Source organism: Atta colombica, unplaced genomic scaffold, assembly GCF_001594045.1.
Source record: "Atta colombica isolate Treedump-2 unplaced genomic scaffold, Acol1.0 scaffold198, whole genome shotgun sequence".
In the NCBI taxonomy this organism is placed as follows: Eukaryota; Metazoa; Arthropoda; class Insecta; order Hymenoptera; family Formicidae; genus Atta; species Atta colombica.
In genome coordinates, this window is record NW_017259291.1 from 3,210,969 (window position 1) to 3,226,439 (window position 15,471).

General features: G+C 34.7%; 1 protein-coding gene across 1 annotated transcript in view; it reads right to left on the reverse strand.

The window, feature by feature from the left end:
• Nucleotides 1-15,471, reverse strand: part of LOC108687053 (neural cell adhesion molecule 2-like) — a 219,734-nt gene that overhangs the window by 59,122 nt on the left and 145,141 nt on the right. The window contains exon 3 of the mRNA XM_018192657.1: nt 11,259-11,467. Coding sequence (XP_018048146.1) covers nt 11,259-11,467 — 209 coding nt within the window. The remainder of the gene's footprint in view (nt 1-11,258; nt 11,468-15,471) is intronic.

The window sequence follows — 15,471 nt, forward strand, 5'->3', positions numbered from 1 at the left end:
GATGCTATCGTATATGATGCATCAATTTGAATACTACAAACAAAATAAAAAATATACAAAAAATATATACTGTATGCAAATAATAATTACTTATTTCAAATATTTCAAAAGTTCATAACACCTGCATTTATCATAAATTCATCAGTTAAATTTATTTAAAATAAATATTCTGAATATATATATTCTGAATAATCTTTGAGAAGAATACTTTAATTTAAAATTATTAAATTAAAACAAATTTGATTTGTTTATTATATAAAGTCGTTCTTTCCAATTTTATATTAATCTTCAAAAAAAAAAAAACTTCTTATTTTAAATACAAAATAATGAGTTTTTCTAAAATTTATAATTGTGTTTTAAGATTATTATGAAGAAAATATTCTTTAAAGATTAACGTTACTTAAAAGGAAAAAAAGAAATCGAATAATTACTTTTCTTAACAATAGAATGATATTTTTCTGTATGCATGCAACAATTATTAAATTATTGGCAATATTATGGCAGTTTTAGAATATGCTTCTTAATACTATATATTCTCTTGATTTATATCGCTTTTATGGTGTGAATCGGCAATGCAATATTCTCTAGACTAAGAACTTCTAAATGGAATCTCTCGTGAAACGTGATACACGTAAGTGCTCTCGCCAACCTGTGCGATCGATAATTCCGCGCTTCGTTGGCCAGCAGCGAATAAGTATATTCCCTTAATGACTTTCGCGCGCCGCCCCTGTCCGATCGCATTTCCCGTAAGACTTGCAGAAAAACGACTTGGAAAACTGAACGCCTCCGTTAGTCGATATAATTCGCTGAGAGTTTCCGATACCGCTCTCTCGGGCCGATTTTCCTCTGAGCTCTCCTCCTCATGGCGCGGGTCTCCTCGTCGAAATTAACATTAGGAGCATCCGTTTGTTTTCCAGTTCTCTACTTAACCGATCTTGAACGCGTCGATTAGTCTTCCGGGCGTTGCTCTCCGACTACTCCAGTTTTTTCAGAATAATAGAACATCGAAGACGAAAAAGCGAAGCGGAAGGTGAAAGAAGAATGGAATAAGGAATGAGGAACTCGAAGCAATTATTTTCTCTTCCTTTATTTCCGTTGAAGAAAAAGAGAGAGAAAGAAAAGGAAGAGAGGATTGGTCGGGATGGACGAAGCGTAGATTCGATAAGAGAGCGTTGTCACGTTCTCAGGAGCAACGCCTTGCGATTTCTGACCCGTCTATATACTTACTGGAGTGGTGGAAAAGTCGGATCGAAACGATTAAGGCCTTGCAACATCCTGTGCAACAGAATTCGAATGCCGTTTCCAGTCGTTCTCGACGGCGAGTTGGCCGTACTATCTGAGCTCTCGTTTCGGACTGTGCTGTGTGCGCTTTTCTTTATGTTCCATTACGTCCCTACATTGTTATTGTCTTGGCACAGGACGGTACTGTGAGCTTCATCAACTCGAAAGAGTCTTCCGGAGTCGCTTAACGTTTCAAACCGTGAAGCAAAAGCGAAGAAGAGCTCTAACAATCTGAAAAAGTCTACGTATTCGGGCGCGTATTTTTTTTTGTGGTCGGTTTAAACCCCTTTTTAAGGTGAAAGCTTGCTTAAGCGTTTTTTATATCTCGCGAAATAGCCGGTCTTTATAGTCGTATTTTTAAAACAGTATATGATGTTATTTTACAGCGCAGTGATACCCGATGTTTCTACTCTCTATTTTCATTGATATCGTTCATCGTATAACTGACAATTTTATATAGAGGAGACGTAACTTTCTCTAAAATAAAAAAACTAAAAATGTAAATGAAGTATACTGAAAAAAGGATCTGATAATAGTTACCAAACATGTATAAGTAAAATAATTTCAATCAAATATTAGTTAGTTAATATAACAAAAATGTTACTTTTCTAAATATTTAATAATTATTACAAAATGATTGATTATATTATTATGTTTGGATATTTACTAAACACACGTTTAGGAAAGTAAAAAAAAAAGTAAAATTATTTTTGATTATATTAACCGAACTTGATCGAAGTTTTATCTTAACATTTAGAATATTTATTACCTTTTTTTCAGTGCATGAATAATTTTTGGACTGTAAATTAAATATAATTAAATATTTTATACCAATTTATGGAAAACAATTTTCCAAAGAAAATAGTTTATAAATAGTCCAAATAAATACTCTCAATTTTTGATGGAATTTTTATCTGCGGTTTGATCAAGAAAATATCTACCCTTCAATCACGTACGTTTTCAATCGAATTTTCGCGATAGAAAGATCGACACAAAAATTTTACCAGGCAATAGCGGTAGTCGAGTCGAAAGGAAATGCGCAACTTCTGGATCCCGTTTATTCCATCGCGAGTCGATTCATCAAACAGACAATCGGGCGAGTGGCGCGCAAAAAGCTAATATTCCGGAGTAACAAATGTACGTTGCAAAGAAATGATTCGCGGAAATAGTGAGAGAAAACTCGAAGTTGGATAAACTTCGGAAGAATTATTACGATAAGGGTACGCTCCGCAAACCCGCAATTTTTCATTGCGCGCGCAACGTTCCCCATCACGTTGTTCAATGTTCCATAAAATAAACGGATGTTTAATGCAAGCGCCACGACAATTAACTTCATCTAGTTTGTTCCGTGCCAGAACGTATATTTACAAACGTGTTTACAATGGAGTATCCAACGGACGATAGAAACTAAAAACTCGATTGCTGGTATTTACTTATATACGTACAGGTGCGCATTGACAGTTTCCAATTTTGATAATGGATCAATGCTTTCCGCGATCAATGCTTTTCGCGATCAATCTTGTATTTTTATGTCGCTGTAATAATTTAATCGTAATAATTTAATGTTATACACATAGATATTGGAAATAATTATGATGAAATAAACGATACAATTTTATTAAAAGTAATAATTTGTAACGATACGTAACGATATAACACAACTATCAATTTACGTCATTAAATTGAATCATTACACTGAGAAAAATTTTTGATATTTGTGATTATAATTATACTAGTTACTATGATTACAATTATTAATTTAATTTATTTATAATTATAAATGTCAAAAAATTTTCTTACAGTGTAAATTTGCAATATATAGTGAATTTAATAAAATTTCTGAGTATAAAAGTTTTGGAAAGTATCGAAAACGGAGTTTGTTCGAAAAATTTTCATCTATACGTGCATGAAGGAAAGCAGTTTGTATGTCAACGAAATTCCAATATTGAGGAATAAATCTCGAATTGAAGCCGTTCAAATTGATAAGTTCGATCTGCACAATCTCTTTTTTTTATAGGAGAACGTCTGCTTAGCTGAGTGTACGATAATAAAAAAAAAAAGAAAATTCTTTTTTTTTTATTTCCAAGCGTAGCTTTCATTGAAAATTGCGCATTTTTCAAGTTTAAGGACTTCAGCGGCACCACCGAACACTGTAAAATTTATGCGCGCACTTTCCCCCGAGATCTATCTTGTCATTCGGTTTTGAACTCATTCGGATCGGAGATCTGAAAATAAAGGGCAGGATACTCGCGTGAGAAGAAAGAAGCACCGTAATCTCGCTCTAAAGTAACAGCGCGATGTAACGTAGTCGTTACATTGCGGCGACGATATGCTTTACAAGAACGTATATAGTAACAGCAGCACTGCTATACGTTCAGGGATTTAATAAAGCTATTTGTAAAACGACAAGGTAAAATATTCAGTAAGATTGTTTTGGGAGCTGCAATGTCGGCACACATGATAACGATCCACTTACCCCCGTTAAAATCGTGACATTGAAGTCGCATTTATGGCGTAAGTGAGTAAGCAAAAATTTCAGTAGTTCTTGTTTGAACGGAACTTACCCTCCGTTAGCTCGGGGAAAAGTTACTGCGTCTACAGAATCGACGGAATCCCCGTTCTTGCTAAGATGGGATGCCTCAGTCGCCCGACGGGGGTGGCGTGCTTAGAAGTAAAATACTATTAAAAGTTCGCGGGGAAGGCGCGAGCGGGCAAATCCAGATCAATTACTTTTCGGAAGAACAATCCGGGTGCGAGGGTGGGTATCGACGGATACTGAAAACTTTGACCCTCATGGGACGGATCTCCATTCGTAACTTTCGGGAGAGCAAATCGAACGTATTCAGTGGCGTAAGGGAGGATTTCCGTTCCTCGCAGATTACATGGAGAGTCTTGGGAAGAATTCGTTGGATTATGCCATTTTTAATATTTAAACTCGTGAATAAACGTGTAAATGTTCGCAATCGAATCGTCGTGACACGAATTTTTTTCATCGCGTAATATAATCAATGTAAATTCTGTCTGTCATGTAAATCATGTCAACCTACTAAGGATGTTATTGGATCAACAATTATTATTATAGCACGATACACACAGTGCAAGGTTGATTTAAAAATTTTAACCTACCTATCTACACGCTTCATGACAAAATCGTAGAATGTTTCATACGATTTCTTTGCTTGTAATCATTTGAATAATGCCTCTTTTCAAAACAAGGAATATGCTTGCGTGAGCAACATGTATATATGCATGAAAGGGAGGAATAAGGGAACCAAATCGAATACGGACCGCGCCGAGAATGCCGGGATCGGTCGGGAAGGAGTCCTATAATCCGCTTTAAAATTATTATTGCTTTAGTTTCACTTTATTGTTATCGTCGCGGTTAATTTTTATCCCAATCATTATGGTCTGCTGTATGTATACGTTCACAGATTTCACTGGCCGCATTAGAGGCCGAGGGAAAGGAAGGATATAATCTTAAGAATAATTATTTTCGTTGAAAACGTTCACGGATTATGAGGGAAACGATAATCACACTTAAATTTATCCCCGATTTCGAGCCGGCTGAAATTGATTGCGATGCATTATCTCTTTATCGCGCTGCCAGATGCGACCTTCGTCTATCTCTTTGTCTGAGCTTTTAAAGATATTATTTCTTCAAGAGATCTCTGGAATATAGCGCTGAATTTTGGGATATAATGTTTCTTGCTCTTTCTGAAAAATTATTTTTGCACTTAACCGGTTTTTATCTCGCTCAGCTCTCCGTAATTCCAACCACTTATTGAAAGGATATAGTTGATTCGAGTAAATATAACTCCCGAGACTAACATGTTCCATCGGCACTTCTTTCCTTTTACTTTTCTTTTTTTCATTCGACGTGCCGACCTACGGTTTCCAATAAACCGACGATCCTAAGAACGCGCTTGTGGCCGAGTGAACTTACAGCGGATTTACACGAGTCGAGTGGTGCTATATCGTGTATCGACTGGCTGTCGATCCGACATTACGTCTGTTGTTTTGCGCCGAACTCGATACTCTGCACTGGTTTACGTAACCGAGAGGAGAAGAATTGGTCACACTGTTGCTCCAATATTGGAAGTCGAACACCGGTGATATCGACACCAACGTTCTGCAGCGAAGACCATGACGGATATCCCCGCGGAATGTACGAGATCTTCCACGCCTGGAAAATTTGCCAAGTTATTCGGCCCTTCCTTTCAAATAAAAGAATATACGTTGTATCTTTCCATTTCATTTTTTTTTTTTTTCGTTTCAATATCGACATCAGTGTGTCAAGACGAATAGCCTGTCGTTCGAGAGTTCAAACTATAAGTCCAAACGCGAATCGATTGTGAAAACACGTTTTTATTTTTCATCTCGCACCGTTCGCACGTTTGTCTCGCAAAGATATCCGATCGCGCGACAGTCTAAGCGTACCAGATCATATCCGAGTACTGTAACTACTCACAACCGATCAATTCTATTCAATTCAGTTCGGATAGAAAAGCTATCTCATCTCTCTCTGTAAAGATAAAACCTCAAATTTTCGAATCTCTATTTTTACATTTAATCACCAGAACTGGTTTTGAAATATCAAAAACTATAGAGATCGGATTTATTGCCGTTGTACGAATCTCATCTCAAAAGCGTAGTGGAACATAGAAATAAATCAAATGTAGACTTCAAATTCTATTAAAAGAGTATCAAATTGTTTTATAAGATCTAGTTATAAAGTTGTATTATGTTTGAAAATAAGAACTGAGATCTTCGATAAAAATGCGACTATAAATATGAAACTAGAACATTCAGGCAAAGAGCCAAAGCTCTATCAATTGTATCGAAATTTTAAAAATGTGTGTGCCAACTTTACACAGGTGCACACCACCATTGAATAAAAATTTTGGATTGTCAGCTTTTTCCATATTTCTTTTCATGTATCTTTTTCGTTAAACCATTTTACTTAATCGTGACAAAGTGTTGTGGTAGGTAGGTATACTGCTCGTTAATCAGAAGATGACTACAAAGCAAATTCCTGAACGGTGCGCTTGGCGTGCATTAATCATAATGCAGTAAATGCGGGTACGAGGGTCGTTATACGATGCGAGCTTGAAACGTAATATTTTCTTTAAAAGCGGTAAACAAAACTTCGTGTTTATTGTTGAATGTGCAACGACGTTGTCGCGTGTTGAAAATGGAGTTTCCATGACTCAACGATATCAGAGTGTGAAGAGACGTGAAGTGAGACGATGTCACATGCTATGCATGTGGGAAAATGTTACACTGTCTGTCGTTTTACATACGCAATGGAAACGCTTTACAAAATGGAATTACGTTCTTATCTCGAGAAAAGCGGCAAATAGTTCGTTTGCCTTTACCATTTCGATGGGATTTCGATTATCGCGATTACAAAGTTAGATCGACAAAAGCGAATGACGGTAGGTCCACGCAGACGTGGGTATTACCCAGTTATGTATTGTCCCTTCCGTAACAAAAAAATCTCTACTCGCAGCTTTTGCCATTCTATTCTTTCCTTACTTTAAAGAAACAACGGTTCGAGAAGATAAATGCGCTCGTTTTCTGTAGCTCGACTTCGAGGAAGTCTTAATGCGAAGAACCGCCATTTCTTTAGAGTTTTTGCACCGATTTCTGGTTCCCCTGGTTGGTTACTCAGGAACCACCTTATCTTCAGTTCGTCCGTATTTTATGAAATCCTAAAGCATGATATAATATCTCTGCTTCTAAACGAGAACTGATAGATACCGAGTTGAGCGGGCTTTAGGTACCGCTTTGGGATCATATTTAAGCTATTATCTTTTTTTATTGCGATATAAAATTTTTTTAATCGTTCATAATCTTAATTTTATTAAATATGAGATAGAAAACTATTTTGTTTCATTACATGATAATTAAATTATGAACATCGTTACGCCTGCAGTAATTAATAGCCGAAAAACATTAATCCAATAATTATATTAAATAATATGCAATGAAATAATTGCAAATGTTTTCCGATAACGTGTATCATTATTATTCTGCAAAATTATAAAATACACAAAATTTATGTGTGCTAGCGGACGCGTTATCCACATTGAAATGTCAATATTGGCTGACAAAATTGCGAGGTATGGACCTCGTGAAATCGCTAGTACCGCGCGGAAAATTTATCGAATTACATTCTATACTTTCGGAACTGGAATACCTTGTATTTCTTGTTCGACCGAAAGAGGACAGCGTCTTGCTACGATAAATGCTCTCGTTTACCAAAGCTTTAACGTCGGGTCAAAGGTCTGCTTCCCGTCTGTACAAAACTTTTCACGCTCCTTTATTCTCTTTATTTTTTTGTTGGAAACCACTGTCAAATACAAAGTTCCTCGATACGGTAACTCAGGCAGCCCGTCGCGATACAGCCACCGGCGAAAAATATGACAGGTTGGATATTTACGAACGTTTGTGGCGTCGACAAGAAGACTTCGAAATAATCTTGTATATTGGATTAAAGCGAATATCTATATTATATAATACAGTGTATGATTGGTTATATTCCAATTTGAAATAAATAATTTTATCAATCATAAAAAATAAATTAACATTTCGTAACAAATCATTGAAATCATCATAACAAAAAGAATGATTTACAATCATCACAACTCAAAAAAGATGATAAAAATGACAAAAATGATAAGAATATATATATATATATATAAAATACTCGATTATATTAAGAATACATTATTTTTGTGTGATATTATGTGATCAGTTAATAATTTTTTATCAAATTGAATAATGTTTTTTTCTTCTTTTCTAGAAAATTTAATTTTATTATTGTGCCATTTTTAAAATAAAGGGAAGAATAATATATTATTGTTTATTATAATATATTTAATTATATGCTTATTTGAGTTTTTTTCTTTCATATTTATTTATTTTAAATAATAAAAATTTAAATAATAAAATGATATTTCTTTCTAATTTTGTAATATGTTTATATTGAATGTATTTTCGATACAGAAATATTTTTCTACTTTTGCGTTTACTAAAAATGTAGTTTAATTTTAATAGATCTATTTTGTCGTATATCTCCGAATACAAAACATATCTTAAGAAAGCAAATTCACACTACTGGTCGAATCGCTTCCATCTTTCCCTCATCCACTATACTTTCTCTGACATTGTCGCGACAGTACATCTGATTCGAATATATACCCTTGCTTCGTTCTCGCCTCGCCAGTTCCGATGCAAAGGCTCGAGTCTTTGATGGTTGCGACGTGCAAATATATGATGGAACGCGAACACGACTGTAAAGGAGACCGATTTAAATTCCATGAGTGTAACATATAACGGCGTTCCCATTTTCACTTATCTCGCGAGCAGAATCTCTTCATCGCAACACGATGATGATCGCGATCATGTAATATATTTTTAGCAATATTACTGCTTTTGACCGATATTCGTAGTCAATGCTTATATTTAACCGCTGAAATGTAGTCTCTTAAAATGTCATATAGGTCAATCACAGAATCGTATTAACATTTTAAGATATTACTTAAGACAATCATAAAATAAAAACTGGCTAAGAATATTAATTTTCCTTTTAGGACACATATGGTAGATAAAATGTTGGTCGACTTTTATGCCATTTATGAAAAGTCCTTGACAATGTTTATAATCGTATACATGGGTATGACACACTTTTTTTCCATTGTTTTCCATAAACGACACAACAGTCGATCGACATTTTAGTCTACAGTGTATGCTTGCCCAAACTAAAACTTGCGATAAAATTGCATTTTTCAAATAATTTCAAATGAGAGATCTGAATGAATCAAATGGGTTTAAATTTTAATAGATTGGCTCTATATTTCTATATCAGACGCGAAAGAAGAATATATTCGTCTAATTGTTTTGTAACATCTTCTGTAAAGGAAAAAAAGGAAATCGATGAGAGAATTATGTGCAATTTCACTGGTGAAAACACGATGAGAGTAAAGGCACGTTAATTGGCGTTCATCTGGAAAAGGTTTACCAACGGTTGGAGTGTCTACAAGCTCGTAGCAAGGATGTGTGAAATGTCGGTGAGTCAGAAGGGCTAGGGGAGCTAATTACCCCGCAGGAAAAATTCCTTGGCACATGCCGGCTAACGGCGAATCCCGAGGTGACGCGTACTATCCTGTTAGCGTTTTCATAACTTTTCAACAGGATGTTAATTGGATTCCTTTTTCTCTTCTTGACCTCTGTCTCTTATCTCTTTCTCTTTCTCTCTCTCTCTCTCTCTCTCTCTCTCTCTCTCTCTCTCTCTCTCTTTCCCTTTTTCTCCTCTACTCCCATTGTCGTATATGCTTGCTCGATGGTGGCTTACTTTATTTCGAATTTATTACGTTGCTTAATTGCTGTTTTATGATTCTTTTGTTGGCGCGCTGAAAATGCCCGTCACGTCGAACGACAACGAGAAACGTAGTTCAGAAGTATAAGGCGAAATATTAAACCATAATTTAAAAAAAAAAAAAATTTTTTAAATCGCTCTAATTAAAATTTTTGCCAGAGCTTATGATAACTTGAGGTAGACAAGATGACATTTTAAATCTATGCATTTTAATTAAACCTTTTTATATGAAAAGATAGTAAAATCGAAATTTTGTTAAAACGTTCAAGAAATTAAATTTTACAAAAAGAAAAGTAACAGTAACATTCAATAATAATTGCAAATTATATATTATATATTATACAAGTATCTTCTTGACCGACGTATATGTTCGATAAATCGGATTTATCGGATTTTATCGGATCACATTATATAAAAGCGACAAATATGTAATTATCGCCGATGCAACCTGGATTGCAACCTGTTGGTCACTTGCCATATTTTCTCAAACATCAAATGGCTTTAATATCAGTAAAGATTCCTTTCGGCGACCTCGGACAATGAGACCTCTCAAGTTGATCCTTATAACTCCCGCCTTAAGCACTCGCAATACCTTAAGATGGTTTTATAAGAGTAAAGTTGCGAAAGTACGACACGTAACTTTAAGGCGGTACTTATACGAAGCTCGTAAAACTTTCGTGTCATTTTTAGCATAATCGTAATACACGTCGAGTAGTTCGTGTTCGAGCGGCTAATTGGGTATTAATGAAAACGTACAAGAAGAAGCTCTGGCAAAGTTACAATTGGCTCCGGCTACTTGGAATAATCTTTCTGAACATTTTCTCATTACTACGTATAAGAATAAGGAAACTGAGCAGAGAGTTTCTGCGACATTGCATTTCGAATAATAACGCAAATCCAAGATGGAAATTGCCAAATTCATATCTGGCTCGTTCCAACCGCAATATACTAATGTTTATTGTATATGCAGTTACAAAACCCTTCCAATTTCCATCTTGGATTTACATTACAATCCATTGTAAAACGTGACTGCAATTAAACTTCTTCATATCTAAAAGAGCGTGTAATTTAAACAAAGCTATTCTGCCTAATTGATTGGTTAAACTTAATTGACAACAAGAACAATCGCACGTAATGATGTTACTTTGATAATTGATAATTACGCTAAATTGCTTAGAACAACGTTACAATGTTATTTGAGAAATGGCTTTCTAAGTTTCAATAAAATTTTCTCTCTACTTCTCATTTATCTATCCTATTTATATACACATCTATTCATATACATATATCTATCACGGAGAGAATTTTTTCTTAGAAAAAGTTTACCTTGAAAATATGGATAGTTGTAGAACAATATTGTATTTCGAAAAATTTTAATGTAAATCTCTCTCTCATTCATTAATAAAACTATAATAAAATATAAAATAAGTTTGATTAATTTTACTAAAGTGCATGATAAAAATCTTCAAAATATTATATTGTATCACAACTATCATATTTTCAGAGTAAATTTTAAAAGAAAATTCTCTCCTTGTACACATATAATATTACATATCTATCTTTTATCGAGTAAATGAATAATTGAAATAAACCTTACCAATAACTGTTAAATTGACTTTGGAGTTTCTCGTCTGGCCAATTTGAAAATCGACACGACACCTGTAGATACCGGCGTCCTCTTCTCTCGTGTTCTCGACGCCTAGTAACGCCGGTTGCTTGTCCAGCATGAAATAGGCGCGATTCGAGAATACGCTGTTGTCCGACCATCTTTCAGCGACCCCAAATTCCCGGTTCCTGGCGTCGATGCTGTAACAAAAAATCATATCGATAATAAATGGACGAGTCAGGTATTGGCAATTGTGAGCTGTTTTGTGTTAATCTTCTATAAAAAATGCACAATCCGCCTCATGAACAATATAGAGGAATACTTATAATGAATACGTATTCGTTTCTCTTCTTCCGTTTTCGGATAAAAGGGAGCTTATGATATTAAGCTGTATCAAAAGTATTTTAGCAGAGAATTTGATCGTATTAATGTCGCTAAATTATAAATTCTCTCACCTTTTGATATTACATATTAAAATGTACGTGTAAATGAATTTAGTATGCAATAATGATGATGATAATGTGATAATTTCCGTTTCAGAGATGCGAATCGGAAGATTAAATTGTGTTGGAATTAAAAAGTGCGAATAAAATTCCATTCATCAAGATAAATGCTTTTGTAACGTCATTAAAAAATGTAGGTCATGCAAAATGTATTATTATGTACACAGCATTTTGCAAGAATATTTTATGACGTAGTCAACCGTTTACAGTCATGTGAATAATCCGACAGACAGACATTTTCGAAATGCTATATTATACAGTTTACGATATGTATCATCTACAATAATAAGCACGAATGAAAATATCTGAAAAATGCGCCCGATGAATTATAGTGAGAATAATTTCATGGTAGATAAAATACTCGTTACGGGAATTGTTGTAAACACAAAATGTGGCGAATGTTTGCACTGAGGAAACGAACTGCAAAACCGATTGTTTTACCATTCTCGTAAAACAGAGATTTTTCCGTCGCCGCAATGTCGCGTCGTCGGTTTTGCGCCGACCCGCTAACTTTTCTCTTTCTTCGCGCGATCCCGTCATACAACGAAGTTTTCGCGTTTTTGTCGCGAGATCTTATTTTTTTATCGGACGAGCTTCGCTCAAAGCCTCATTTGATTCGATACAAGGAGGATATTTAAAATGGCGTAAAAAGTTTCTACAAAGACGTTGGGCGTCTGACGAAGGCGAGGCGAAGGCATTAAAGACACTGAACAGAATGTTCTATTTTTGCCTTCTATTTTTACTTTCTTAATGATAATTTTTTTGACATTTTCATCGTTAATCTTTCTTAAAAGAAGATGACGCGACATTTATAGTTTCTAAATAGATATCAAAAATAAAGAATTTCCAATAAATTAAGCTCTAGTAAAGATGAGAGATAACAAAATAATTCTTCAATTAATTTTAAATGACTCCTACTTCAAAATAGAGTTTAGATTAAAGATATATGTATTTAAGATATAATAAATAAATGTATTTTTAGAGATGAGTGATATATTTTTAACGAGAAAATCTATCGTACTATCTGATCGCTCATTCAATCCTGACGTTTTGAATATCGAAATTTTGGCATTGAAGGCACAAAAAAATCGCAAACGGATTTCGCTGCCATAGACTTTAACGATTTTCTATCGATACACGGACGGCCACATGTATTCGTATTGCATTTGTCAATTATCAATCGGATGAGTTTAATTCGATGCTTAATTTTAAAGGATACGTGGTTCGGATGATGATTTTAACGGCAGGTGTCATTACCGCGGTAATTTCGATTAATGTTTATGAGCGTTGTTCCACCGCAACCGGCAGCCATGGACGAATTCATCAGTCCACACGAAGGAATAAATTAAAATCCACGAGGGATTTCCCACTGCATAGTTTAAATCGCGTTCTAACCCCGGCGCGTTATCGCAGCCGTTGTAATTGGCACATAATTAAAGTTCCTCGGCTGATCATTATATACGGGTAATCATTATTTCAAGCCATGAACGCTATCAAATTGTAATAATTATACAGCTATAATTGATTTCATTTCACGGCGATTGCGTTTCTCTTTCGCCGTTAATTACCGCCTAATGATTTACATGATGTGACACGGATTGCGTTGCAGTTTTTAAATAAAATTTCTCAAATTCTGCTGATCTGCGCGATTAATGCGAATGTTATTAACATTCCGGATTGCAAATATCGGATCCGGCGTGTTCATATTCCCCATTCGCTCGATTGTTATTGTTTGGGAAAATGCAAGTATTTCGCTACTTAACCGCGAATAAACGCATATCCACGCGGCATTCAAACGAACGAATCCGCTTAAAATGCCGTTGCTATTTTTCCTGCTTTTTAAGATCCGTATGCTACCGCGTGACGAGTTTCTCAGTACGTGTATCGTAACGTTTGAAAAGGATTTTAAAATCGCGAGCTGAGGACACTCCAGCGTCAGCCGGCGTTTCTGCTTTTCTATGAAAGGAAGCGGATAATGGTGTGGGCGGGGGCGAGAGTTGCATGTTAAGCACACCGTTAAGTGCTTAACCATAATACAGCCACTGCTAATCTGCGTTGCAGATAGAGAGGCTTGTTTATGAAAAATGCAATACAACGTCGACGTACAATAATTTTAATAAAAAGCGAGGATCTAAAATAGAGTTAGGATTTGCCGAAGGATTAACGAGAGCTGCGAGATGAATTAGTTATTTGTACCTTCCGTTCGCTTTGTGATTCTCGTTCATAAATTCTTTCTATATCTGATTACGATTCTTCTCTATTTTTAAAAAACTAAGCTACTTACCGCTCGCCATTTTTATTCTGCTCTCTATATGTGCGACGACGAATTTTTCATATTAACGTATTTAATTGTAAGTCCTCAATATCGCAACTGAAACTAGAATGTGACTAATTTACCATATGTAAAAAATTTTAACTCAGCGAACTCAAAGTTACACATAACGTACTTATTAGTTATAATACCTCTTATAGTTATAATATAACTACTATAATATAAACGTGTTATATTACAGTTATATTGTTGAGTAGGAAATTATAACTAACAAGTACATTACATGTATTTGTGTTTGCTTGGAAAAGACGCAAAAATGGCGATATAAATTTCTATATATTTTAATTCATTCGCTACTAACGACTAATTATTTCTTGTTATTATTTTATATGTCGTAAAAGAAATTTTTTATTACTAAGGCATTTTTTTCTTTTGCCTCGAACACCAAGATGTCTAATTTTAGCTCTGTTGTAGATCTGCACATCAAATTATCAATACCGAAATCATCACGCTTCGATTATTTGAATTCCCTATGAAATCGATTCATGGAAGATTCAGCACTTGATTGTACTATCGACGCGATCACAATTCGTACATACAGACGTATTTTGAAGAGGAACACAATGAAAAATACAATGATCGTTCTCTATTCGATATTGTCAATGCCAAGTCGCGAAGCGAGATTCGATCTCAACGGGAAATACACATGCGAAACGCGAAACGATCCCAACTTCGAAACGTCCGGAGCGTGACAATAGTGCCATGAGACTTGTTCGAAACGACTAAGCGACTTGACTGTGCGAGTCAAGGAGAGAAACAAGCGTTTGGTCGGAGGAGCGTCAAAACAAAGGCGATTGCTCCTACCTTTGAACTTGTTGTCCTCATGGTGAAAACGACTGATTGATTTCTCACTTTAATGATATTATCAAAATTATTGACAACAGTTTGCAATACTCAGTTTGTCTCCTATTACTTTTGGTTGCCGTGGCAATCTTGTAGTTGCTTATCGAAGTTATTTGAAATGCTTGTAAAAGGTAATTATAAAATTTAATAATAATATAAAATTTTAAGTATCGAATAATTTTGACATCGAATAATTTATTCGCGAAATTCATTAACATATTATCTGCTTAACGAGTTTTACGTGTCTTACTGTGTACGTCACAGTATAATGTATTCATTATCAGAAAATATAACAATGAAATATCGTGTATATAATATTGAATGGTATATTCTTTATGGCGAACGACGATAAATAGCTAGGTAATAATAATTATCTAGTTATTTGTGTTATTTGCTATTTAATATTCTTTATTAAAAATTAAATTCTATAAACAAAATTAAAAACTAATTCGAATTGATTCTTGAAATATTAATACAAATAAAAATTAATACGAATAAAAAACGGGCAATTAAGAGCATTAATACG